Consider the following 27,612-nt stretch of genomic DNA (forward strand, 5'->3'; position numbering starts at 1 on the left):
GAGGAAAGCAGAGTGTCACACCAGGATCAGCTCAGTCCCTTGGGAATGGGCTCAGAGAGGAAGGAGCGGCCATAGCAGTAATCTGTTGTAGAGCTGGGCTTGAGATTGGGGCATTGAATTTGGGAGGATGGCGGGAGAGGAGATCTACAGTCAGCCTACCTGCTTCCCTGGCTGCAGTAGACAGTAGTAGCTTCTCAGGAAATGCCTGCTGGGGCTAGGAATGAATAAGAAGAGGAATTTTGGAGGGGAAGATCTGGGTAATCCTTGGAGAAGGGGGTCCAGTGGCAGGAGCCTGAAGCAGGTGGTCTCCTGCAGAGCTGGGGATGACACTGGGGAGGGGCTGGAGGAGCTGAAGGAGAGGTGGAGATCTGTGTTAGCCTACCTGTTTCGCTGTCCGAAGTCCTTTGATGATGGTTAAAATTGGAACATGGGGTGGAGTGCTGGTCGCAGACTCTGAGCTAGGCTGTGTGTGGTGGCCCATGCTTTTTTTTTTCCGGTTTTACGAGACAGGGTTTCTCTGTATTGTTTTGGAGGCTGTCGGTCCAGCCCGGCCTCGAATTCACAGAGATCCGCCTGCCTCTGCCTCCCGAGTGCTGGGATTAAAGGCGTGTGCCACCACCGCCCGGCGGCCCATGCTTTTAATCCCAGTTCTTGGGATCTCTTAGTTCCAGGCCAGCCTGGTCTACAGAGAAAGTTCCAAGGACAACCAGTGCTACATAGAGAGACCCTGTCTCTAAAAGACAAAACAAAACAAAAGTCCTCTGAGCTCCCAGGCTGTTTGGTACTGTATGGTGACCTATCTGGGCTGTCTTTGAAGAATCCGTATGTCAGCTTCATGAAGTCCTTCTTGGCTTGTGTAATGCCTCAGAGTAGAGTTTTCCAGTCTCCAGCCTGAACAGCAAAAGGGATCTGGTTGTATGAGAATGTTCAGGATCTCTGCATTCAGCACTCCAATGACACCTGGACACTAAACCTTTTCTTTTCAGTATGGTGTCTCAGGAGGCTCCTCCAGTCCAGCGCATCTTCTCAGAGGAAAACCCCACAGGCCCTACTGGTTATGGGAAGGATGGACTGCTTCCTGGTGGTTCAGAGTTAGGGAAGAGACCTAGGGATCTGACTGTGATTCAAGTGGTCTTTTCTTTAGCTCAGGCTCCCACAGTTCCCGGAGCTTTTGGATTGCCAGTCTCTGTGCCTTTCTAGAACAAGGTGATGTGATGCAAATCAACTTGACTCTCCGTTTCCTCTCTGCCAGTTAGAGACAGCTTTGCTCAGGGCGGCTACAGCAGTGACTGCCTGCCATCCTGCCTCAAGAGGCCTGCTGCTTTTGCTTCCTTTCTCGCTCTCTCCACCCTGGCAGAGTTATCAATTGACTTTAAAGTCTGCTTATTAAAGTTTTAATAGGGCTTTGGGGGGGGAGTGAAATTAGAGGTATGAATTCAGTCACATCTTAGCCAAGAGCGCTAACTTCCCTTTTCAATAACTTTGTAAAAATATAATTTTGGGACTAGCCCTACTTGGTCATGGAGGATTGCAATTTGAATGTACTGGGATATGTTTATTTCTGTCTTTTCACTTAGAAGTCTTTAAGTGAACATGATTAGCAAGGAGTGAGTCTTTCTATGAGGGAAATTTAAAGAAAATGTCTCCAGTGGGACAACTTTTATAAAGCATCTGAAAAAAAAATAGAGACAGAATCCTAGGATAGGCAGCCCCTAGCGGGCTGGGGGAGTGTGGAAGAGAGTGCTGATTTATAGGAGGGACACCTAGGGCTTGTCTTTCCTGGTGTTTTGTTTGGGGGCATCACTGGCTGCCTTTGAGAATGTGTTTGGAGGCCTGATTTGGTCTTGTATCGGTTGGTGGGTGAGTTCTGTGATCAGAAAATGAGTCTCAGATGCTTTTCTGAAAGGCAACACACTGCCCCTTCCCCCCACCTCCACCCCAGTCCCCACCAGGGCCAAATTACTGGCTAGCTCTCTGCTTCCTTGTCTGAAGGTTTGCTTGTTTATTGAGGTTGGTTTTCATGTAGCTTGGGCTGGCCTCAAAAGTCCTTATGTAGCCAATCAACTCTGGCCTTGAACTTGGATCCTCTTGCCTTTACCTCCTAAAGGGTAGGGTGACAGACTTTTATCATGCCCAGCAGGGTGGGGAATTCTTTTGTGGTTTTGTCTGTCTGTCTGGTTGGTTGGTTGGTTGGTTGGTTTGGTTTTTTGAGAGATCCTCAACCTGTAGACCTGACTGATCTCAAACTTCCAATCTTTCTGCCTCCCAAGTAATGGAATAACAGACATTTGCTGTCACATCTGTCTGTCTCTTTCACTGTGTGTGTGTGTGTGTGTGTGTGTGTGTGTATGTGTGTGTGTGTGTGTGCTGTCTGGTTTGGTATTGAACTTGGGGTCCTCCTTCTTTCACCCTCTTTAGAGAAGCTAGGATTCCTTAATGTCCATGCAAGTTCTCCTTGCTGCCTAGGTAGTTCCTTAAACACCTCACCCAGCCTACTTTCTAAAGCAGTGAGGGGCAAATGGAAAGGAGGTTTGGGGTCACACTCAGGGGTGAAACCCCACAATATGTTTTTCCTCTGTGGCTTGTGATTCCTGATAAGGGGAGAGACTTAGCATCCTCTGTGGTGCCTGGACCACAGTAGGACTGGTGTCTGCAGTTCTAGCAGAAGCTTTGCACAGTGCATATGGTCCAGCCTGGCCTTGAACTTCCTATGTAGCTGAGGATATCCTTGAACTTCTAATCTTCTGCCTATACCTCCTAAGGGGTAGAATCACAGGCATGTGCTCAGTTTCCTGACACTATTAAATCTAGCATTCTGGAAGAAGGAAAACCTGAGGGGATTTAGAGACTCCAGACAAATAAGCAAGCCACAACCATTTAGTGAGTTAGCGCTACAGCTTTTAAACAGTGCAGCAGCCTTAGTGACTGACTGCTCCTGCTCGGTGGTTGTCGGTCCCCTTGCTGAGCTGGTCTTCGCCTGACTTCTGCGTCCCTGTGAGGTCGGGGGCTCTTCCTTTAATATCACGTTCTCCTCTCGTGTTTTACGGGACCCACCTTGCACAGACACTTGTTTCGCTATTCTTGCTCACAGACATTTCTGAAGCTGAATATTTTGGAGAGGTTTTAGCAAAAAAGAGATGTTATGAATGGGAATTGACATTTGGCAGTTGGCTTGTGAAGCGTAGGAGGCCCTCCTCGGCGGCTGTATAATGTTTGCAAACCACCAGGTGGTGGAGAAGGCAAGCACAGAGCTGAGTAATCTTGAGCAATTTGGTAAATTCTGGGACTCACTTTATCTGTCTCTAAAATGGGAACATAGTGTTTTGACGCAGTGTCTTTACCCGTCGTTAAGGCTTAACAGAGTGGATTTGATTGCCTGGGATGCTATCCTACGCAAAGCTACCGTTGCATGTGTGCATGTGTGCATGTGTGTATGTATGTGCATGTGGTGTGTGTGTGTGTGTGTGTGTGTGTGTGTGTGTACACGAGTGCGCGCGCGGGCGCGCCCAGTGCCTCTCCGGAGGGTGTTTCCCGGGAATGGCGTGCTTGTGGGTGTGTGCTCAGGGCGGCCCTCGGAGCGTGTGGTTGCCAGCGCCAGGCGGAGAACGAGGCGCCGGCTCTCCCTCCGCTGATTGGCAGCGCTGGGTGAATGAGTGCGCGTGGGGCCGGGCGGCAAGGAGGCTGTGGCTCGGCGCTGCTGTGCGCGCCCGCCTGCCGACCCGGGTAGGGGCGGACCGCGGGCGGCGGGCGACGGGCGGCAGGCGAGCTGGGAGGAGGGAGAGGAGGGCCGGTGCGGGAGGCGGCGGGGAGGGCTGTGAGAGCCCGGCTGCCGCGGGGCCCCGGCGCGGGTGCTGGGCCGGGGAGCCGGGCTCACAGCCAGGAGGCGGCGCCGCGAGGAGGGAGCGGAGTGCGAGCGCGAGCGGAGCCCGGCCGCCCGCCGCCTGCTGAGAGCGCTGCGGGTCGTAGACCCGACTGGGGACAGACCCGGAGCCTCGGGTCGGCTAAGCTGCGATCGCCCGGCAAGCAGAGGGGGAGTCGGGGCCTCGGGGCTTGAGTCCCCGCACCGGGCTCAGCGGAGATCAGACTAGACTTGCAGAGCCTTGCCCAGCCGGGGCCCGCTGAGACAGGACGCCCCTTCTTCTGGGAGTTGGCCCCCAGGACCCGCCGGAGCGAGGGGAGCAGGTCTGTCAGTCCCGGCTGGGGGAGCGGGAGTGTGGTGTGCGCTCGCGCGTGCATGTGTGTCTGTAAGGGGTGGGTGTGTAAGGGGCGTGGGGGACGATGGAGATGATGGTGTGTGGTGTGTCTGTACAGTGTGTTAGGGTTGTTTGTGCTTCTGACTGCAGAGAGAGAGAGAGAGAGAGAGAGAGAGAGAGAGAGAGAGAGAGAGAGAGAGAGAGAGAGAGAGAGAGAGAGAGAGAGAGAGAAGAGAAAGGAGGAGGAGGGGGCTCCAGGCATGTGTGTGTCTGTGTGTGTAGGAGTGTGTGAAGGGTGCGTGGGTGAGTGTGTCACGGGTGCTAGGTGCGGCTGTGTGTGTGATGTAAGGGTACTGGGTGCACGTGTGTCCCTGGTTCACCCTCCCTTCCCCCACCAGATGTGTTTTGGGGAGGGGGTGGTAGCCTTCGGCAGCTGCTCCTTGCCCAGCCTGTCTGCCTGACCTCCTCTCCCCGGGAGCCAGAAAGCGTTAACTCTTCCCTCCCCCAAATACTCCTAGGGTCAAGGGAGAGGATAGCAGCAGGCCAAGCACCCAGAAAGAGGGGAAAGGCTCCGGAGAGCCTGGGCCGGGCTCCTCTTGCTCCTCGGGCACAGCCTGGGTAGCCCTCCAGTTGAGATCACTCAGGCTTGTGTTCTACCCTTCCTGAGGGCCTTGTGCTCCCGTGGTTTCTCTCACCGGGACTGGAGGTGGGGGATTCAACCCGGAGGGTTCGCTTTTTTGCAGCTGTATTGCTGGAACAGTGCCTGACACAGTCGGCCTCTGTGGATCTTTGAGGGAGGAAGGAAACTGGGCAGGGGGTGGGGTGGGGTGGGCAAATCTGGAAGTCTGGAAGCCAAGTCGATTCTCTCTGCTCTGGTTAAGGATGAGGGTACTGCTTGCAGTCAGATCTCAGTTCCTCTTGTGGGAAGCCAGCCTGCAGGTAGTCAGTGGAAGGGGCTGACAAGAAGAGTTGTCATGACTCTCGGACCGAACATTTTGCCTCTTACTCCTGCACCTGCTTCTCCGTGACTAGCGCTTCTGCCCAGGACATCTGATCCTGGGGAAGGGAAAAGGATGGGAGAGGCCCAGACTCACAAGACTACTCCTCCCTCCAGGACCCTTGAGCTCACCAGGTGCTGAAGACGCGCGCGAACCTGCCTCCTGCCGAGCCAGGCTCCTGAGCCAGGTGGGGCCATGGCAGGCCGAGGCTGCCTGGAGCTGGGGCTCTTCTGCTGGGTGCTGCTTGCTGTTCCTGTGGGTCCCCAGCCTGCTTCCTCTGCGCCAGGCGCCCCTCTCTCCACTCTGACCCCACTACCTCAGAGCGAGGCTTCTGTGCTGTCTCTCAACCTGGGACTAAACTTCAAATTCCATCTTCGGGGGCCTGCCGCTGTGTGGGGGAGCCCTGTTACAGACACCCATCCTCTGTCTCCTGAGCTAGGCCGGGAGTCTGAGGAAGAGGTGGAAGGTGATCTCAGGACCGATCCCCTTTGGGAACTGCTGGTGGGTTCCCCTGGGAACTACGTCTCAGAATGGGGCTCTGCTGAAGGCAGCTCTACACCCTGGGCCTCCTCCCTGCCTCCTGAGTCCACATCCCCCCTCTCAGAGCCCACCAAGCGTCCCACTGCTCGTTCTCAGCCTAGGGTGGGCACTGTGACCTGGGCCACTGCTCTGACAGCTACAGCGCCTCCAACCAGTGCTCCCAGGCTTCATCAGAGCGAGCTGGAGCTGAAGTTTGGTGTGGCATTGAGAGCAGGGGCAGCTCCCACTCTCGGCCATCGCTCGCTGCCCCTGCTGCCCAGCCTGCGGGCCAGCCTGGCGGAGATTGCTGGGCGCCTGGGACCCTTTGGTAAGTAGCCATCCTATTTGAAGCGAATCCCTGCTGGGTATCAGTTGATGAATGTGTACTGGCCGTTAGGAGAGAGGAGGCAGCCTCTCCCACTCCTCTTGCAGGGTTCTTTGGAACCACTCTGTCCCCACACCGGAACTTCTCAGGCCAGAGCTCCCCCGGCACAACAGCACATCCAGGCTCTGCTTCGGGCGTGTCGGATTCTCCAGGTGGGAATTTTGCTAGTGTTATGAATTGTGATGTGATGATGATATCTGTGTTTTTCGATGGTCTTGGGCAACTCCTGTGGAAAGGTTGATCAAAACCCCCAAAGAAGTGAAGACCCGCAGGTTGAGAACCACTGCTCTGGGACAAGGGCTGATCCTCCTTGGGGGAAGCAGTCTCTTTGCTATATTGACTCTGATTTGGTGCCTGCAGTTTAACTCATGGTGTACATGTGGCTACAGTTCCTGGGGCAGTGACTTCCTTGGGACAAGCTTTGCGGAAGGGTCGGATGGTAGGATGGCATTTGAGCCCCCATATGCTCGTATTACAGGGTTCTTTGGTACAATTTGGTCCCTACCTCCACCTCTCCTGGAAAGAACGTTCTCAAGCTCAAGCCTGTTGGACTCAGTGGCTTCCCCAAGCTCTACCTCAATCAAGACGACACCCACGCAGCATGGTAAGCATACACGTCATTTGAAATAGACACACACCACATGTCACACACTCAGCAGTGTCCTGGGAGCCTTCTATGTCATTGTCCTCATAGCCATACCATCTTTCACTTCACCGTCACTAAGGAGAAATCATACATTAATGATCTATCAAGTATTGCCCGGGAAGGTGCCACATGGCGCTAGGTAAGGGTTCTCTGAGATGTTTGCTGCCATAGGCAGAGTAGGATAGAAAGAGCTAGGCCAGAACCAACTAGTGAAGGAGCTACTTCATGATTTCTACAGCGTTTCCACTCACCCCACCCTCCCTCCCGGGGACACTCCACCCAGCCTTGGGGTTTTCTCCTCTGCTGTTTGATCTGCCGTGACAGCTCAAACCTGGGCTAGGCTGAGCCCTTCACAGAGAAAACATTAAGGGGGAGACCATGAGCAGACGGATGCCGCCTTTGCTTGGGGAGCCTTTCAGAACCTAGACAGGCGCATGGTGCAGAGGAAATGTTTGACCTCTTCGAGCCTAAGTCTTCTCTCACTTATGTAGGGTCTGAGAATGATGCACATTTTGTTGTTGTTGTTGTTGTTGAAGATACCCTAATGTCTCGAGATTGTGTAAACCTTTTCTGGGCACCAAGTAGAAACTCACTGAACAATAGCTTTTTTAACCTTGCTTCCCACTTGCTCTGTACCTGAATGCACATCCGGAGTCGGCCGTGCAGACACCCTGGCCTCGGCCCCACCTGATGACGGGATGACAGAGTTCCTAGGGCAGAGTGCGCAGGTGCCCAAAGAGAGGCTTTGCTAAATGAGGCCATGGGCACAATGGGGAGGGACCCCCCCAGCCCAGCCCAGCTTTGCTCTACCAAAGACTCGCTGTGTCTGTGAAGCGTCTAAGCCACCCTTGCTAAGCTCAGCCATGGGTACTCTGGCTTTCCCAGCCCCAGGCCTGACAGTGAACTGCATTTTACAGCTTTCTTCAGCCATCACCATAGTGGTCCCTCTGTGGTATATAAGGAATGGCCACTGCCCTGTCCAGTTAGTGTGCAGCAGTGGCAGGCTCTACTGCGGGGGTGGGGGGGTGGGGGTGGGGGGGAGCAGTCCTGTGCCTCAGGGAATAAATGCTGGCTGGCATTCTGTCAGCCTTGGTGACAGTGCTGGCCAGGCAGGTTTAATGAGTCTGGACAGTATCAGAGGCAGCCCAGCCTCACAACCCCCCTCTCCCCACTACCGTCACTGGTGGCTGCAGGAACCCAGACTCTTCTTGCTGCTTCTCTTACATAAACCCAGAAGCCTGGGTCAGTCCTTGTTTAGAGGGGGAGGGGAGATCAAGTTTGTGACAAATACATTTTTTTTTCATTTTTGTGTGTTTTAAGATAGGGTCTCGTGTAGCCCAGGCTGGCCTCAAACTGGCTTCATGATTGAAACGTTCTTTAAACTCCTGATCCTCCTGCCTCTACCTCACAGATGCTGACATTTCAGGTGTGTCCTACCATACCGAGCATCCTAGGATCTTTCTAACTGAAGTGTCATTTATATTGTGCTTTGCATTGGGTCCCCTTTTCTTGGACCATAGCTTGTATTCAATCACTTACGCATTGACAGTTTATAATGGGTTCTACCATAACCAAGGATTTCAGACCCATTGGTGAGTCCTCAATGCTCTCCCTCTGTTCCCTGACCATACTACGAGCAGGCCTGGGCTATGAATGGCCAATGCCTGGGCCATCCGGTTGTTGAACATTTCCAGTGTCGCTGTCATAGAGTATCAGTCTCTACAGTGCTGGAGTTGGGGGTAGGGAGAAGGATGTAGCCAAACCATTAAATGGGCTGCAGCTTCCAGCATCCAGAGTTGATTTCTTGGCCCTTTGATCTTGTGGCTGGTGGGTAATCAGACCTGGCTTATCCCTTCCCATCCCCCTCCTCAGCCAGCCCTGCCTCACCAATTACTCTTGTTGACATCCCATCTTTTCTTTTCTCTCGCCCCTGAGGTTAAGGGGTCACGAGGACAGGATAGAACCTCCCTGAAGGGGTGGCCTGCTCAGGATCTGGCTCCTGGGCATATAGGGAATGTAGGACCACCGTCTTTTAGGGAAAACTGAAGGCAGTTTGTTTCTGAGGAAGTTGCACATGGAGAGACAAGAGATGAGGTCAAGTGGACCCTTCACAGGCAGAAGCTAGGCACTCTCCTTTCTGCCTCCACCCACAACTCTGGTCCTCAGGGACACTGTTCCAGACTGGAAAGTCTGTCTCTGCTACTTGAGGTGTCCATTATGCTTTGCCCATTTCCTGTGCTGGATTTTAGAAATGTTGAAGTTTGCTCTATCAGCCACTGTGCTTGGGGACAGAGATGAGAAATGGGGGTTCTTATGGCCCATAGGTGAGAAGTGAATGTTGTCTCTGGGAGCACTTGTCTGTACGGTAGGCAGGGGAGAGGCTGAGGAATGACAGACTGGAACAGACTGTGGGCTCCTGGGAAGGAAAAATCCAGATGAAACCGGGGTAATCCAGGAACTTAGTAGCAGTAGGCTAGAGCAGGGCATCAAAAGGGGCCAGAAAAGGAGGGAAGGGGTATATTAGTTTGATGACACAAGTCTGATGCCTCCTCTGACCAGCAGGCTACCTGTTTCTAATAAATGGGTGTTGGGGAGAGTTTAGGTCTTTGACCTAGTGTTCTTCAACAACTCAAACGGAGATAGTAGGTTGATGTTCACTCTCTGGACCTCTTGTCTTTCTAAACAAGTTTAGGATGTGCTAAGGGCTTTCTACACAGATCATACATAGCCTTAAGCAGTTAAACCAAGAACTAACCTATGGATCTGGAGACACAACTCAGCAGTGAAAAGCACATGCTGCTCTTGTAAAGGACCTAGGTTGGTTCCCAGTGCCCACAATGGATAGCTCACAACCATCTGTCACTCTAGCTCCACAGGATGTAACACCCTCTTCTGGCTTTTGTGGGCACCTGTACTCACCTATAAATACTCACCCCCAACACACATAATTACAAATAAAAATAGATCTCTAGGAAAGAACTAATTTGAGGCCAGAACTGATGATTGGTCAAAGGTGTACATTAACTAGTCATGATACTGGCCAGAATTATACATTGAATGATCTTTTTCCATACCAAGCACATACACATCTCATTTATCTTCATGACTGTTCTGTGTAATAGGTCTTCTTAGCCAGTTCAGATTTGAGGGATGGAATGGAACGGGAACCAGAGTGCATGCTTCCTCTCATTGCTGGCAGGGAGCTGTGTGTGTTTAATTTTCTGGTTGCTACCTCCATCCTTTCCTAGTTGTCCAATTCTTCCCTCCTCTCTCCCTTGAGCTGCCTGAGACTTTACTCCTTTCTCTTCTGTTCGGTTTCTGATGTTCCCAGAACGAGGGAGAACTGTCTGGGGCGGGTTTTCCTCTGTCATCCATCTGGGGGCATGGCTGGGGAGAGTGTAACCATCAGAAGTCTCTTAGTCTTCAGCACACTCCTGTCTCCTGCCCTCTGAGACCTGGGGAGTCCATCACAATTCTCTCTTGCATGAAATGGGAGTGGGGTAAAGAGGCACCTACAGCAAGAGCCTTGTACTAGAGTGTATGAATGTCGCTCTGTGGTAGAGCATGGAGATCAAGGGAGAGAGTATTTAGTGTTAGCCTGGCATAATAGCTTACACTATAGCCCTAGTACCTAGGTAGTGGAAGCACAATGATCGATGTGAGTTCAGAGGGCAGACTAGTCCACAAATTGGGACCCCCATCTCATAAAAATAACAAGACAAACAACAAAAAGCTCTAGCCTAATTGTTTTGTAGATGAGTGAGGATGGGGGGGTCATGTGACTGCCATTCACTGGCTAAGCATTGAGATATACCCTGTAGGAAGGACACTTAATAAGAAATCATGTTCTCCTTAGATTAGTACGAGGGCAGGGACTCTCACCTCTTTCCCTCTCTCTGTATGTATGTATGTGTTCATGCATGTTCTCTGAATAGGGACAGGAAAGTGTTGAAATGGACAGGTGAAAGACTATTCTGGTCCTAGATGTGGTTAGGAGTCAGTTGTGTGAGTGTGTGAGTGTGTGTGTGTGTGTGTGTGTGTGTTGGGGGAAGAGAAGTGTTTTGGGACTGTGGTATTGTAGGAAACGGATACAGATTGGTGTTCGGATCTGCGTCCTAGTACTGTGACGATCTGTGTTCTTGGGAAGGTCCTTTTCCAGAACCTCAGTTTCTCCTTTGGTAAATAAGATTCATTTGTGCAATGAAAACTCCTCAGTGCCTCCCACATGCTGCAAATCATTTAAGCGTGGAGATTCGTATGTGTGCAAAGGAAACAAAAAAATTGTTCTCATAAAACTTTTCTGGTGTGGGGATTGCTTTGGGGGCCGCAGCCATACAGTTCCTTCCAGTTGCAAAGTTCAGTAACTTCTTAAGAAAACCCCTCCCCCAACCCAGTAAAATCCAGGAGCAATGGATGGGGCCGGAGGGGGGTAGTGTTGAATCACTGTGGATAGACGGGAAGAGAGTGATCTCTGAAAGCTTCAGCCTTCAGGGTGGGGTTCTGGGAGGAGAAGGGGAGAGATGAAAAACAGGCTCCTTGTAGATGCACTCGGATTTCTAGCTGAGGGCTGGCAGTGTTTGTGGCGGGAGCGGGGTTGGGGAGGGCGGACTGCTAACGGCTTCAGCCAAACGTTTTCTGTTCACAGACCCCACTGTCTTCACTTCTGGTCCATATGAACCCTTTCCTGCCAGTTTCGTGAATCCTTCAGTACAGCCTGAATGTGAGCCAGATTCTTGTAGTGAGTCAGAGTTGCACGATGACCTGGGACAGCCTCCTGTCTCCCCACTGCCTCTCTTCTTCTTGACCCTGGAGGCCGACTGGGCAGAAGCCAAGGCTCGCTGGGGCCTTGCCTGGGAAGCCCACGTATATGGGGCAGGAGCACTCTTTGGCCTGGTGGCCCTGCTGGCTCTGTTGGCTCTGGCCCTCTTGCCCTGGCGTTGCCCTCCTGGCGCCCCCTGCTTGGCGTTGTTGGATCTGCTGCTGCTGTCGGCGGGGACCACTCGGGCCTTCCCGCTCTTCTACGACGCCTACGGGCACCGCGACCGGCTGCCGACCCTCGCCTGGCTGCTGCTGCAGGACCTTCCGCAGCCCTGCCTAGCGGCAGGTCTGGGGCTGGCTTGCTTGCTGCTGGCCCGGCCACGCACACCGCGGTGCCCCGCCGGCTTGGCCGCGCTGCTGCTGCTGGCGCTGGGGCTGGCGGCCGCGGCCACCCTGGGGAGCGCCGTGCACCGGCCACTGCGGCCGCTTCGGCTCGCCTCCCGCGGACTGCACGCCTTTCTAGCTGCCTTCCTGTCGGCGCTCTTGCTGGCGCTCTCTTGCTGGGGCGGCCGGCGGCGGCGAGCCGGAGCACCCCTGGGGGGATCTGGCTTCAAGGGCGCTACTCCTGTCCCGCCAGTGCGCAGTCCCTTCGCCCCGCGGGAGTCGTGGAGGCGCGCAGCACGCACAGCCCCGGTGGCCGGTACCTTTGGGCTGCTGAGCGGAGCCCTGCAGGCTTATGAGGTGCTTCACGCCCTGGGCTACGGCGCCCAAGTCGGTTTGGAGGGGCCCTGGCCCTGGTGGGCCTTCCAGCTAGGGCTGCGTCTGGGCGAGGTGGGTGTCGCGCTCCCCTTGGCGCTGCTGGGTCTCTACCCCGCGCTCTGCAGCCCACGTGTGCCCAGGCGCTGCTGGGCCAAGCTCTTCCGATTGTCGCCGGGACACGCTGCCCCGCTGCTGCCAGCAGGCTGGGTCCCTGGGACCCGGGACAAAGAGCCCCTGGGTAGCGCGATCGCGCGTGGGGACGCGGAGCTGCTGCAGCTGTGTGCCCTAGCTGGCCCGGGCCCCGATCTCCTCTTCCAGGGTGGCGGCTGCCGGGGCTTCGAAGGTGTTGGGGCCAAACCTACTCAATCAACAGCTTCCTCCCCTAGCAGTGATTGCACGGTGGACTTCCGCCCGCCCTCACCCATCAACCTGCGGCGCAGCATCGAGGAGGCCCTCTGTAGTGAGGCGCTGCTGGCCCCTGGCCTGTTTCAGGGCACTGCCTTTGGGGAAGCCCTTCCTGGGCTCGGCCTCTGCCGCACGATCTCCCTGGGGAACAAGACAGGGGTGGGACCCAGTGAGAGATCCGAGAAGGTCCCCGGATCCCCAGCGCCTCCTCAGCTCCCTTCTCCTGGGGCCTGGCCCGCAGGCAGCAGTGCCTCATCTGGCTCTCTGTGTGGACTCTCACGGGACAGCTCGTCCATGCTGCTGTGCTCCAGTCCTGACAGGGCCCCGCGCTGTCCGTTAGTCTGCGTCCTCAGTCCCCCGCGGCCCTCAGGAAGCAGCCCCAGTCTCCCAGCCTCAGGATCCTATCAGGCCCTGTCCCCACCCTCCCGCGACTCCCCTGAACATTGTTCTGAGCTGCAGGCCGAGGAGGCATTGCTGCAGGAGCAATTCCTGGACGCCTGCCGACAGATTGACGAGCTGAGCGTCGGCAGTGACACCATAGACCTGTGAAGACCCGGCTTGTCTCACAGCCGAACCGTTTGCCCCTTTTTCTGGCTTCTCATCTGCCCAAGACCTGCACACTGTAATCATTCCCCAATTCTGCCTGGTTCAGATACCTCTTTTTGATTCCTCCTCATCCAGGGGCCCCTGGGTGGGTGGGTTAGCAACCGGGCTCTGCGGATTGGGAATCAGTGCCAACTTCTCTGGAGCCGTGGGTGCTGATGCCCCCAGCTGCATTCTCAGGCTGGCAGAGTCTCACTTTCCTTGGCCTTCACCAGCAGTAAGCTCCAAGGTGCTTCACTCCTGACCCCCACCGCTACCCCTACCCTGGTGCTGAGGGAGACAGCTAACTTAAGAAGACCTAGGGCCCTGTCTGGGCTCCACATCCTCTTCTGCCATTTCCTTCATGGAACCATTCCCTGAAGACGGCCCCGTGGCTCATCCAAGAGACCTTACGGCAGCTGGGTGGGGAATGGGCGTTTTCAGAGTCAACGTATCAATAAAATATTTTCTGAGGAGAATGTTCTGACCTTGGAAAAGTTTAAAGGGGGATACTTCCGCAGCTCCACCGGAAGTGGAGGCTGAGTGGTTCGGCCTCGGACTCCTGGGGACCTTCGAAAAGTGAGCATTCTTGTGGTGAGTGAGTTCTGAGAGCAGGCCCCTGGAAGCTGCCCATCTGACTGCCTCGCAAGTGTCTTTTCCTACAGGGGGCACAGTCCTGAGAGGTGAGGCCAGAACACCTTAGCCCTTGGTGAAATGCCCTTGTTGCTCAGAGCCTGGCATCAGGTCTTGGGAGGCAGTTTCCTAGGAGCTAGTTAATAATAAAGATCTTTATGGAAAAATGGACACACATGTTGAAGGGACCAATCGCCCCAGGCTGGGCTATCCAACAACCTGCCAGCTTCCCATGAGAATTTACAAAGAGAAAACTGCCTTTTCTCATCGACAGGGCTTCTTGGAACTGGGCTCACAAGGCCTCCAGGCCCCTTTCCCACAGAGCTCTCATCTCCGGTCCTCAGTGGAGAAAGTCTGTCTCCACCTCTTGCCATAGGCCCAGCTCTGGTTGTCACAACACAGAGACCCATGAACACATCCAGCCACTAGAAGGGAGTATCCTTCCCTTGCCCGGAGTATTCAGCCTCCAGTGACATTATATATATATATATATATATATATATATATATATATATATTCTGCATTTGTCATTTGGCTAAAAATGTAATGGTTCATAGTGATACAAGCAGGGTCTTGGATCAGGTCTGAAAATGAAAAACTGGCAGATGTTCTTCATATCATGGAGAGACCTACAGAGGCACACACATTAGGTTCAAAGGGGAAAAAGCCAGGAATTTTAGTGATCTACATGCGTGTACACTTGTGTGCAACACACGCGTGCGTGGGCATGCACACACGCACTCGCACGCGCGCGCGCGCACACACACACACACACACACACACACACACACACACACCCTAAACTTGGACCATCAGCTAATGGGGATTAGAGAAAGGAGGCAGGAGAGAAGCAAGAAGAGAGATGAGGAGGGGCTGAGGCCTTTGTTCCCTGCAAACGAAGATTTGTTTTGACTGAGGAGTACGTCAGGGCCTCAGACCTCAGAGGGAGGAAGGGAGACAGGGCCGTCCAAGAATAAGAGTCCAGGTGGAGAAGAGAAATGGGAGGCAACGGTACAGGTGAGGCTGAGGGAGGGACCTGGAGTGGTCCTGGCTGTGCCCCCTCTGTCACCTGGAGTGGTGTGGCTCAGAAATTCTTGCCGCATCCTCACTCTGGGCTGAGGCCCAGAGAACTGCCAGCGTCCTAATTACAGGCATTTCTCACCGGTGTCACAGTGGCTGCAGTGAGTGGGCCCAGCATTGGCACCACATTGTGTCACGCGAGGGATGCTTGCTGCTCTGGGAAGCTGTCCTCTTTCTTAGCCCGTTCTCCCTTCCAGCTGCTGCCATCTGCAACTGCTTGTGCCCAGCTTCCCTGTCATCTCTTCCTCATGCTCATCCTCTCCAGCTGCTGTCTCCTGCTCGTTCTCCTCGCTGAGCCCGATTGGCTTTGTGCACTCCCCTCCTCTGAGCACGGCAGGCCAAATCTGGAGCTTTCCCATTCAGTCTGTCTCTGTTTATCTCACAGACACTCGCTTTCTGTCTGAAAGTGCTTAATGTAGCAGATGAGAAAGGAGGCCAAAGGAATATTTCTCTTTACTCACCAGATCCAACACTGTTGATTTTCCTTCATAAGAATTACTTCTTGGGCTGGAGAGATGGCTCAGCAACTAAGAGAAATTTCTTTTATTCCAGAGGACCTGAGTTCAGTTCCCAGCACCCACACTGGGCTGCTCTCAGTGGAAAGTAACTTCAGCTCTAGGGATCTGATGCTCTCTTCTGTCCTTCATGGGGACCTCTCTGATTTTTAAGGTGGTGGCATGGTGGGGGAAATAGTATGGAATCCCAAATCAATTTATTCTTTTCGCTCCTTTTACTTTTTTGTTTTTGTTTTTTTTTTGTTTGTTTGTTTTTCAAGACCGGGTTTCTCTGTATTGTCTTGGAGGGTGTCCTGGAACTCGCTTTGTAGACCAGGCTGGCCTCGAACTCACAGAGATCCACCTGCCTCTGCCTCCCAAGTTCTGGGATTAAAGGCATGTGCCACCAATGCCCGGCCCCTTTTACTTTTTATGCATACACACCCCTACACTCACATGAATAAAAATATAAATAAATCTTAAAAAGATTACCCTTAGACCTTTCACTTACAAAGAAGTCAAGACTTTGGTTAGCCCGGGACTCATTCCTTACCCAAAGCAGACTTCACAGGAAGGATAAAGGTCGACCCTAATACATACATCCTGCAGTTCCAAAATCTTAGTACTGGGAGGGACTGAGAGACAAACCTCCATTTATTCATGAATCCATCCACTCTATTAAAAATATTTGTCGACTGCTCATAATGTCACGTGATAAGGATAAAAGAATAAACGAGGGCATAAGCCATGAATATGCGATATTTTAGGTCCTGTGCAGGAAAGGGCACTAGATACAGAGTCATTAACAACACAAGCAATTATTACAGTTGTGAGAAATGGGAAGAATAAGAACTCTTTCAGAACTTCTGTATTATAGAAGGTTTGGCTTATGGGAGACGAGGAGTAGAGCCAGAGGGATGGGGCCTGGCTCCCTTCCTCTCCAGGCTTCACCACATTGATGGATGAGGCACAGGCCAGCAGTTTATTTCCCTTGGAAGCCACTTGGCAGGGTCCCGTGACTCCTGCTATTTAATAAAGAGCACCGCATGTGTCCTGAATAGACGGATGAGCAAATATTCTTGACTGAAGAACCATGTGCCCTCCCTGATACGAATGGATAGAAAGGAATGGGGGGCAGGAAGCAGACAGGGATCCACATCTGAATAAAGGGGAAGATTTTAGGGTCAGTTTTACTGTGTATTCACCTAGGGACGTAGAACCCTGCACCATGGATGTTTGCTGCCCTCTGATGGACATAGGGAGTTTAGTCTTTGTTCTTTAAGGAAAAAAATGGATTTAGGGTATTTAGAACATTTTTGTGGGGGATTACAAATGGATATTAAACTCCCCTACATCTACTACAGCTATGACTAGGTCCCCCAAACTTAAAATATAGTATTTGAGGATATAATTTTTATTTTTAAGGTGGTGGTGTGATGGGGAAAATAATATGGAATTCCAAATCAATTTATTTATTTTTTGCTTTTTATGCTGGATAGGACTGACTTAGTGGTGGCCTTGACAATCTATTTTTGTATTTCAGTGCCCCTTCCCCAGATTTATTTAAATATAATGTGGTGTGGGTTCTTTTTTCCAAAAGTACACATTATTTATTTGAAGCTAGCCAGGACTTCGTAAATTTCATGCTTAGTGTACCCCCCCCATCACTACCAATAAGTCATCCTCTCATCTATCCAAAAATATACTGAAAGTGGATAGCTCTTGGGAATTTTCACTATACCTTTAATCCTTTGTGGTGTTTTCTACCATGTGGCTGTAATTTAAAAGTAACGTTTTAAAAAGTGCCTCGGGTACTTTTCACAGCTAGGCATTTTGCAAATGCAGCAGTTTTCCATGAAGGACAGACTGTGAACCCACTGAGTGTCAGATGCTGTGGTTAGCCCAGAGTCTGTCTGATGATCAGACACGAAGGAAGATGTTCTTTCTCCAGGCAGCAGTGTGTTCTAGGTCTGTGCATATAGCTGGGTGTTATGTTTGGCTTGAGTGTGCTCTGATGTGATCTTGCAGACATTTTTTTTTGGTAAGAGTGAAAAAAATTTGTCTCTTGCTCCAGACTATTTTATAGGAAGGCAAGGCTCTGCCTTTTTTTCAGGCAACCAGTTTTTAATCCCCAGTGCCTGGCATATAGTAGGAGCTCAATAACTAATTATTAAAAATATAATTTTGTAGTATTTGTTCTATGAGAATTTTAGTAGATAAAATTTGTCTCTGAGCCGGGCGTTGGTGGCTCACGCCTTTAATCCCAGCACTCGGGAGGCAGAGGCAGGCGGATCTTTGTGAGTTCCAGACCAGCCTGGTCTACAGAGCTAGTTCCAGGACAGCCTCCAAAGCCACAGAGAAACCCTGTCTCGAAAAACAAAAAACAAACAAACAAAAATCGTCTCTGAGGCCCGGTGACATTTTGTCTCATGTTTTCTGAGGATATGAAAATTGTTCAAATAATGAATGTCACATCCTTGTGTCTATGACGTTTTGGCTGAGGTTTTGCGGGTAATTTGGGAATCTGTGGAGACCCTTCAGAAAAATTTATTGAACACCCACTCTATGTCACATATGGGCAAGGCTTCGAGGGCAAATGATTTCTGCCTGCTTTGGTGAATTTGGGGTCGATCTCCTAAATGAAGGATTTTAAGAGAGGGTAAATTGTTGATGTCAAGTTTCACTTAGTGGCGGGGGCGGTGCTAGGACTACACGGAGACCGTGGCCCAAGAAGCTCCGCCCCCAGGACGTCATTTTTTTCTTTCTCATTCCGGAACTTATCTTTCCTTCCCCGCCGCGCTTCCTCCCCGGACTCTTTTGAGCAACGAGCACTTCCGGAGTCTCCCGGCAACTTGGCGTGGTCTTCCTGCCGGAGCTCATCCCCGGCCTCGCTCGCGCCGGTGAGGTTTACTCGTGGCCTCACAGGCTTGTTTCCCGGTCTGATGGCCGGTCTGACTCTATTTGTGGGCCGTCTCCCGCCCTCGGCTCGCAGTGAGCAGCTGGAAGAGCTGTTTAGTCAGGTGGGTCCGGTGAAGCAGTGTTTCGTGGTGACTGAGAAAGGTAAGGAGTGGGGTAGCGGGGAGGGCTGGGTGTGCGTGCTCCTGGGAGCTAGAACACGACGAGTTCCAGGGAGCCATGTAGTTACAGTTTGTTTTGAGACAAGGATCTCGCTCTGTAGCCCAAACTGGCCTCGAATTCGCTACCGGTAGCCCTCCTGCTTCAGCCTCCTGAATCCTCCGACTAAATGACCCGGCTGTAAGCATCCAGGTCTTCCCCCTCTCCAAAGGTACGGGGCCGGGAACTACGTTTCTTTTTTAAACTGACTCTGCTGTAGGTTGGCCAGTAAGGTCGATTTATGAAAGGCAAAACACACACTTAACGTTTCTGTTGCGTTTCCCCCTTTATTACGCGTGTTCAAATGTTCAAAGGCTAACAACCTATTAGCTTGGTGTAATGGCGGTAATCCCCGCATTTGGAAGGCTGTGTCAGGAGGATTGCTGGGAATTCGAGGACAGCCTGGTCTATATAGCAAATTCAGGCCAGCTTGGATTACATAGTGAGACCCTGTCTCAAACGAACAACCTAAACTAACATTTAATAAAGCGCCAGTATGGCATATTGATAGCTAGATGATTGCCAGGCAGGGAGGGTGTTTAGTTTGACATAGGTTAGCTTATTTAATGTTCTCAACAATCTTATATGGTAGAGAGTCTTAATACCATTTTTTTTTTTTGAGACAGGGTTTCTCTGTGTAGCTTTGTAGACCAGGCTGGCCTCAAACTCACAGAGATCCACCTGTCTTTACCTCCCGAGTGCTGGGATTAAAGGTGTGTGCCACCGCCCATCTTAATCCCTTTTAAATACAGGAATAAAAGCTTTAAGGACATTTAATGATTTGAAGTTTGTATGGTAAGTAGAGGACTCAATTTGATCAGCATAGTGGAGCTCTTAGTATGCTGTTCATTCATTTGTTTATTTGGCAAATACTTCTTGAATACCAACTATATTCCGAAACATTGTTGGCTGTCCTTGGGGTACAGTAAATGTGTGGCACTAAATCAGAAATCCTGTTCTTACATATTTATGGTTGGAAAGACAGCCGATAAATAACCAAATTGTAGGTTGATAATGGTGATAAATGAGGAGAAAGATAAAGTAAAAAGAGTGGGATAGGGAGCTGTGTGTGTGTGTGTGTGTGTGTGTGTGTGTGTGTGTTGGCTAGAGAAGACCTACTGAGGAGTGAACTTAGAACTCCTAAGGGACAGAACAGTCTGAATTCAGGAAGCAACCTTGATATTAAAGCAGGTATGTCTTTGTATGAAAAGAGAGCAGGGTGGCCAGGATGACAAGGAAATGGATAAAGGGAGAGAGTTGGAAAATGAGGACCAGAGTACCAGGTCAGATAACACCTTGCCGACCATTACAGATTTTTAGTCTTCTCTGGGGAAGTCATTGGTTGTAAGCAGAGAGCAGTGACTGATCTTTTAGACTTTTGTTTTGAAGGACTTTCTGGCTGCTGTGTGGTGAATGGATGTTTATTGAATAGAAGAGAGGGGACCAGTTGGTAGACTCTAAGAGTAATTTAGGGAGAAATTGTGGTGTTGGACCGAGGTAATCGCAAATAGAAGTGGGAAAAGTTGTCTTGTATTTGGAGTTGTTAAGGTGAAATAGGGTCTTTGAAGCACTAGATATGGAGTGTAAGCCAAAGAGGAGTAAGAGAGTTGGATCTGATTCCAAGGATTTTGGCTTCAGTCACTGGAGAGATTGACTGGCTTGCTGTTTAGTTCACGTTCTGTTTGACATGCAGTAGATTACCTCGTATGGAGAGTTGGCATGGACCACAGCGAAGAAATTTGAGTGATTTTCCTGTAGAAGCATTTCTTTCTCAACCAGACTTTGCTGGGACACCTGGATAGATACTTTGTTACCCAGAACATACATTCAGCTCCCTTTGATCTCAGCAGGCATTTGTGTAGGTAGCTATTCCTGCCTTTTAACAGAGCTACTGGTGTCTCTCCTTTCCCCTCCATGGTTCTGAGTATGTGCCTGATATATGCTAAGCACTCCATCTTTAGCTTCTATTTCAGTAACAGAAGTTATAGTTAGGGTTGTAAACATGGCTCTGACTGCTGTATAAGCCATGGCATCTGCCTAATTCTTTGTCATTATAAGTATAGATATAGCCAAAGGAGTGAATGAGAGCGCTGTAAATTAATTTTTTTTAAAAAAATGAGCCAGATTTCTTGTGTTTAAGTACTCTTCGATGACATCTTGGTTGGAGATTCTTTGCCATAGTCTTTTAACCACTGTTACCAACTACAAGTTTCCCCTAAGTCAATTTTACAGAAGCCTACCCATCCCCCTGCTTTCTTTTTGTCATTAACCTTGATTAGGTTGAGTTGATGCTCAGTGCCAAGGGCCTCTACTGACTTAACATATATTGACTGATCACAATTGAATGCAGGCATACAAAAATGTTCAACTTGGCCCATATAGAAAGACTCTGCTTGTTTTAAAAAAGGAAAACAAATAAAACAGAAATAGAATTCTTATAAATACTCATCCTTTACCATATATGGATGTGCTTTTATTTATTTATTTTTTAATTCTAGTTAGTAACTACTGGGTAATCTGCAGTTTAAGAAACATTCATCAAGGCTGGAGAGATGGCTTAGCAGTTAAGAGCACTGGCTGCTCTTCCAGAGGATCCTAGTTAAATTCCCTGCACCCACATGGCAATTCACAACCGTCTGTCACTCCAGTTCCAGAGGATCCAACATTCTCACACAGACCTGTCAAAACACCAATGTACATGAAATAGAAAGAAAGGAAGGAAGGAAGAGAAAGAAAGAAAGAAGAAAAGAAAGAAAAAAACATTCATGTTGAAGTTTGGCAGGATGTCTTAGAAAGCTAAAAGCACTTGCCACCAAGCCTATCAGAAATAGAAAGAACCAGCTCCTGCCAAGTTGTTCCCTTCCCTTTGAACATAAACAAACAAATAAATAAATGTTATTTTGTTGTTGTTGTTGTTGAACCAGGAGTGGTTGTATGTGATATAATCCTAGCACCTGGTATGTAGAGGCTGGAGGATCAGGAAGTAGAGGCCGAGTTGAGACCCTGTCTCAAAAAAACAAAACAAAACAATAAGAAAGAAACATGAACTTCCTTTTCCCTTGCTGCCATTGCCAAGTTTCAGGGAGACAGAGTTCAGGTGCATTCAAGATTCTGCTTCACCCATAACCCACCACAGCTGGGGAAGATATTGCTGCTGGAGGTGTGATGGACATTAATACCTCTTTACCATCATCCACCATTGCTAGCACGTTGAATTTGAGAAGTTACTAAAGCCTTAGACAAGTACTGAGCCCATCTTTGTGAAATATTAGTTTTGTGGACCCTTACCTTAAGCCTGGCGCACTTGGTCTAAATCCTTAACAGTGTGGACTTTCCTGTAGGGACAAGTGAGGTGTACTAGAAACAAGTAGGAGAGGAGGGGTGGGCATGGAGGAGAGGTGGCATTTTCCCTAATGGTATTGACATGACCCTTCTTATGATTGTGGAGATTCTAAATGTGTGTGGCAGTTTTTTTGTGGAGGCATAATTATTGTATATACCTTTTGGGACATTAGTCCTTTTTGTTTTGTTTTTCGAGATAGGGTTTCTCTGTGTAGCTCGGGCTGTCCTGGAATTCGATGTATAGACCAAGCTGGCCTAGAACTCACAGAGATCTGCCTGTGAGTGCTGGGATTAAAGGCATATGCTACCATGACTGGTCTGAACTTCACATTTGAGTAGCTTTGTTTTTGGTTGTACTGATTGAGAGGAAGGTCTTGGTTTTTTTGTGAGAGAAGTTCTAAGAGAAAAGAAATCAATCTCCATGTCACAGTTTGCTGTCTTGGTGCCCCATGCCAGCTGTGCAATCAGTTTATATAGATTACTATCCCGTGTTATATATATATATCGTATTTAAAGGGAAGCAGAACACAAGTTCCAGGACAGCCAGGACTGTTACACAGAGAAACCCTGTCTTGAAACACCAGAAAAAAAAGAAGAAAAAGAAAAGAAAGACCATGAGGCTGGCAAGGAGAAATTAACATAGTTCTTTTTAATTTTTTTTTAAAGATTTATTTCTTATGTATAGTGTTCTGCCTGCATGTATGCCTGCAGGCCAGAAGAGGGCACCACAGCTCTTTATAGATGGTTGTGAGCTACCATGTGGTGCCTAGGACTTGAACTCAGGACCTCTGGAAGAGCATTCAGTACCCATAAGCACTGAGCCATCTCTCCAGACCCTAAAATTATTTCTTAATTTTATGTGCCTGGGTATTTTGCCTGTATGTATGTCTGTGCATCGTGTGTATGCCTGGTGTCCTGGTGCCCTTGGAGGCCAGAAGAGGTTGTTGCATCCCCTGGGACTAGAGTTACAGATGGTTGTGGGCCACCATTTGGGTACTGGGAATTGAACCCCAGTCCTGTGGAAGAACAGTCAGTGCTCTTAACCACTGAGCCTTCTCTCAACCCCTTAGCTTAGGGGTTTTTTTTGTTTGTTTGTTTGTTTTTTGTTTTTTTTTTTGATTTTTTGAGACAGGGTTTCTCTGTATTGTTTTGCAGGCTGTCCTGGAACTCTCTCTGTAGACCAGACTGGCCTCAAACTCACAGAGATCCGCCTGCCTCTGCCTCCCGAGTGCTGGGATTAAAGGTGTGCGCCACCAACGCCCGGCTTTAGCTTAGTTTTTAATACTGTTTTGACATTTACTTCTCTGTATCTCAAATTACTCTTTGGAAAGAAGGGTTGGTATTCATTTTACCTAGCTTGGAGTGTTCTGAAGCTAAAATGTGGCCAGGAATTTATACCTTCTTTGGAAATATTCAGTTAGATACTGAAATGTTAAGGTATTGATGACATAATGTTTTTTAGGGCCTTACTTATTTATTGCTAATATCTTCTAAGATTGCATTTTTATAATCTGATTTTTCAAATTTACCATATGTATTTTTCCTACTCTTTCTGGTAATCTTTCATAGTTTAAAATTGAATTCTTCGAGGGCCTAATGTATATCATGGGTCCCTCATATTCTTAAGATTATCAAGGCTGGAGTAAGAGGCACTAACATCAAAATAACATCAAGATATCAAATTGGAAGAGAGAGGAAGCCTTATAGTCCTGAGTAAAGTGGGGAGGGACCCAGCCTTGCTTCTTTTCCTTCTGAGACTTGTGTCTTTGGTGGATAGCTCACAGGCCTTCGCTCTCACTTCCTTCCTTTTTGCCTTTTCTAGGGAGCAAGGCATGCCGAGGCTTTGGCTATGTCACTTTCTCCATGCTGGAAGATGTTCAGAGGGCGCTCAAGGAGATCACTACTTTTGAAGGCTGCAAGATCAACGTGACTGTTGCCAAGAAAAAACTAAAGAACAAGTCCAAGGAAAAGAAGAAAAATGGTGAGTTTCTAGTAATTCTCCAAGAGGAAAGAAGACACTGAAAACTGGAGGTGGTCGGAAAACCGGGAGATAGCTTCCAGAACTTGAGCTAACTAGTTTTCTTCTTGTTGCCCAAACCCTCTGGCATGCTTTGAGAGTCTCGTATTCCGGGATATTGCACACTTGACCCCATGGCAAATGCTGTGTTTGTTGGTACCCTTTTCACTTATGTCTATCCTAGAAGTGGGTTTGCAGACTTATCCCATGTCTCTTACCTTTTAGAAAATTCAGAGTCCCCAAACAAGGAGCCAAAGCCTAAAAAAGCCAAGGTGGCAGATAAGAAAGCCAGATTAATTATCCGGAACCTCAGCTTTAAGGTGAGTGATTAAAGTTAAGTACATGCTTTGAAGAGTGCTAAAACCAAGGTGTGCTCATTGGTGGAACTCCTCACCAAGATGGTACTTATTACTGGGAAATAAACCTTAGCCTGTTGAATTGAAAAAGCCGTATGACCAGAGTTTGATCCCTGGGTCCCACATGGTGGAAGAAGAAATCCAATTCTTGCAAGGTGTCCTCTGATTTCCATACATATGAGCGTGCATTGCCCTTCCCCAAATAAAGAAAATCAATATAATTTTAAAAGAACTTATGAAGCCCTTTGGAGGAAGCTACCACTGAGAAAGAGGTCCATGTGTTCAGCTTCTCTCTCTCCTTCCCTTTTGGAGACAGGGTCTCTTGTAGCTCATGCACACCTCAAAGTTTCTAGCCGAGGTTAGCCTTTCCTGATCTTCCTGACTCTGCAAGTTCGGGATACCATGTCTGGTTTTGTTTTGTTTTTTTTTTCTTTTTCTTTTTGGCTTTTTAGATATAAAGTAAGCTGTCAATCTGTTCACTGTTGTTTGCTGAAAGTAAGCTGTCAGTGTGTTCTCAGTTATTTGCTGTTCTGGTCTTGAAAGTTTAAAAAAAAAGGAATAAAAATATTTAGATTCTTTCTAGAAAATGAACTTAGTAGTTGATGTTTTATATTTATTTGCTGTGCTAATACTTCTCATTTTTTCTTTTGGCCTAAGTGTTCAGAAGATGACTTGAAAACAGTATTTACTCCCTATGGAACTGTTTTGGAAGTGAATATCCCAAGGAAGCCAGGTACTTGTGCGCCTTCCTTTGGTGTGGATTAGATGAAGACAACTTAATGTGAATTTTCCCATGTTACTGAACCAAAAATAAACCTTTGTTATGTTCTCTGTGGCCCTAGACAATCTGATATTTGCAAAGTACCTGCCGTAGTACTTGACAATTAGTGAGGTCCAGGTGCTAGTTTTACTCCTGGAAGGTATGTTTAGGTAGCTTGGACACAGTTAGTACCACTGGTGTTGACTGATTGCTTTCCTCAAGCTGGAGTGATAGAGGATAACTGTTGTTTTGGGCAGGGACCTCTTGGCCGATGGGCAGGCTGTGGACCATCTTGTCAGCCTGACTGCTGTGGTCTCCTGTTGGCTACCCCCTGCCTCTAACTTTTTTGTATATTTGCTCACAGATGGAAAGATGCGTGGTTTTGCTTTTGTTCAATTCAAAAACCTCCTTGAAGCAGGAAAAGCTCTCAAAGGCATGAACATGAAAGAGATAAAAGGTGAGCCTTCTATGCTCATACCATGACCTAGTTATTTCTGGTGCTTGAGTGAATTAGCACCGTAAACCGCCTTTTTTTTTTTTTTTTTTTTTTTGGTTTGTTCAAAAGATGTTTCTACTGCTTATTTGTTAATATGGTAACTCATGTAGCCCAGGGTAGCCTTGAGTTCCCTACTTGCCAAGGAACATCTAACCTTTCTGCCTCCACCTCCTAGTTCTGGGATTGCAAGCTTGCATCACCACACTTATAATTTTTGGTGAAATTTTTTCAGTATTTGGTCCTAGGCTAACCTTGAAAGAACTCATGCCAGGAGCCTTTCTTTCTTTTGGTTTGAATGTCTTTTTAAAGTTGGTACTGACTATCTTGGACAGAACTGCTGATGAATACACTTTGTGCCTACAGTTGGACCACTCTTTTATCAATGCCCATGTGCTATTAAACTGACAGTCTACTCTTGGTATCATCAGGTACCAGGCGATGGAAGGGATCGGCTTAGTCCCTTCCTGACTTCCGAGCAGGGTCTCCATTTCCCCAGAGTGTCTGTGTAACTGGAAACACAATTCTTTGTTTACCTTGTAAATCCAAGGTAACTGAATTTCTTTTGTTAAAGGGCTAAGGATTAAAAAGAGCTCCTGTAGGTGGAGTTTTTGGTTGGGACCACCAGCTCCCCCCAAAAATCACACAGAATTATTAATTATAAATGCTGGCTGATAGCGTAGGCTTGTTACTAATTAACTCTTATAACTAAGTTAACCCATTTCTATTAGCTTATGGACTGCTATGTGGCTCATGGCTTGTTATTTCATTTTCTACATGTCCTGCTCCCTCTGTGTCTGTCTGGTGACTCCACCCTCCTTCTTCCCAGTTCTCTTTTTGTCTACAAGTTCCGCTTAACCTCTGCCTGCCTAGCTATTGGCCATTTAGGCCTTTATTAGACCAATGAGAGCTTCAAATATTCATAGTGTACAAAAAGATTGTTCCACAGTAAGCTGTAAGGAGCATTTTTAGTTTTGTTTTTGTTTTGAAACAGAGTTCTTACAAGGTAGTCCAGGCTGGTCTGGAACTCAAGATCTTTTTGCCTCTCTGTCTTTAAGAACCAGTAGTCAGCCAATTGGTGGTACATGCCTTGGAGGCAGAGGCAGGCAGAGCTCTATGAGTTCAAGGCCAACCTGGTTTACAGAGTGAGTTCCAGGACAGGTTCCAAAACTACACACAGAAACCTGTCTTGAAAAAACAAAAAAATAACAACAAAAAGCAAACCCCAGTAGTCAGGCTGGAGAGATGGCTCAGCAGTTAAAGGCTAGGCTCACAATAGTCTCACAATGGCCGTTTCTTTGTCTCCACTAATACTCTTACTGCCTTTTGTTGGGAGGGAAGTAGAGATAGTAAAAAGAAGACTCTCTCTGACACCTCCTCTCTGTTGGACAGGAAGGACTGTGGCTGTGGACTGGGCTGTAGCCAAGGACAAATACAAAGATACCCAGCCTGCCTCTGCCCCAGGTAAGGGGTGCTAGCATTAGGTGGGAGGGCTGGGGGGCAGCGTGTGGAAACAATTCCTGTGGGGTTTTTTGTTTGTTTGTTTTGAGACAGAGTTTCTCTATGTAGTCCTGGGACTTGCTATGTAGACCAGTCTGCTGTTGAACTCACAGATACCTGCCTGTCTTTGCCTCCCAAGTGCTGAATTAAAAGTGTGCGTTACCATGCACGACATGTATTGGAACTTTCATGTAGAGTGGGAATATTGAGCTGGAGATACCCAAAGCATAATATTAGCAAAAAACAAAAGAACAAAAAACCAGCCTTCTGGAAAATCTCCAAATTCCTGTGGGCTCAAGGCTGCTTGTTGATTGACATTGAACTGTGTGGTGAGCTGATCCGCAAACATAGGATCTTTTGAGTCTAAAGTCACTTCTAAGGTATGGGCTTGAGTGTTCATTCTTCCCTCTACTTGCTCTCTCCTCATCATCCCATACTAGTGAATGGTTAAGAAGAGAGAGCAGGGTTGGAGGGCTCAGTGGTTAAGGACACTCACTGGTTTCTCTTCTCGGGAGTCTGAGCTCCCACATGGTAGCTCACAACCATCTAAGTACAGTTCCAGGGGATCGGAGGCCATT

The 27,612-nt window shown here is 48.9% G+C and overlaps 2 protein-coding genes across 3 annotated transcripts in view; both read left to right on the forward strand.

The window, feature by feature from the left end:
- The first annotated feature begins 3,812 nt into the window (after positions 1 to 3,812).
- On the forward strand, positions 3,813 to 13,724 carry Prrt4 (proline rich transmembrane protein 4). 2 transcript variants are annotated; one of them, XM_040728686.1, is made up of 5 exons: positions 3,813 to 4,182; positions 5,308 to 6,038; positions 6,143 to 6,247; positions 6,574 to 6,699; positions 11,387 to 13,724. In XM_040728686.1, exons 2-5 carry the CDS (start codon positions 5,387 to 5,389, stop codon positions 13,210 to 13,212), a joined length of 2,709 nt encoding a protein of 902 aa, XP_040584620.1. In that variant the 5' UTR covers positions 3,813 to 4,182; positions 5,308 to 5,386; the 3' UTR covers positions 13,213 to 13,724. The 2 variants fall into 2 exon arrangements, with proteins under 2 accessions (XP_040584620.1, XP_040584621.1); XM_040728687.1 differs by lacking the exon at positions 3,813 to 4,182 and having other exon boundaries at positions 5,045 to 6,038.
- A 4,323-nt stretch (positions 13,725 to 18,047) lies between these two features.
- The window catches only part of Rbm28 (RNA binding motif protein 28), a 34,725-nt gene continuing 25,160 nt past the window's right edge, over positions 18,048 to 27,612 (forward strand). The window contains exons 1-6 of the mRNA XM_013119124.3: positions 18,048 to 18,512; positions 23,731 to 23,889; positions 24,151 to 24,245; positions 24,939 to 25,014; positions 25,406 to 25,498; positions 26,927 to 26,998. Of these exons, the coding sequence (XP_012974578.1) occupies positions 18,395 to 18,512; positions 23,731 to 23,889; positions 24,151 to 24,245; positions 24,939 to 25,014; positions 25,406 to 25,498; positions 26,927 to 26,998 (613 nt within the window). The 5' untranslated portion in view covers positions 18,048 to 18,394. The remainder of the gene's footprint in view (positions 18,513 to 23,730; positions 23,890 to 24,150; positions 24,246 to 24,938; positions 25,015 to 25,405; positions 25,499 to 26,926; positions 26,999 to 27,612) is intronic.

This window comes from Mesocricetus auratus, unplaced genomic scaffold, assembly GCF_017639785.1.
Source record: "Mesocricetus auratus isolate SY011 unplaced genomic scaffold, BCM_Maur_2.0 Super-Scaffold_100019, whole genome shotgun sequence".
Taxonomy (NCBI): Eukaryota; Metazoa; Chordata; class Mammalia; order Rodentia; family Cricetidae; genus Mesocricetus; species Mesocricetus auratus.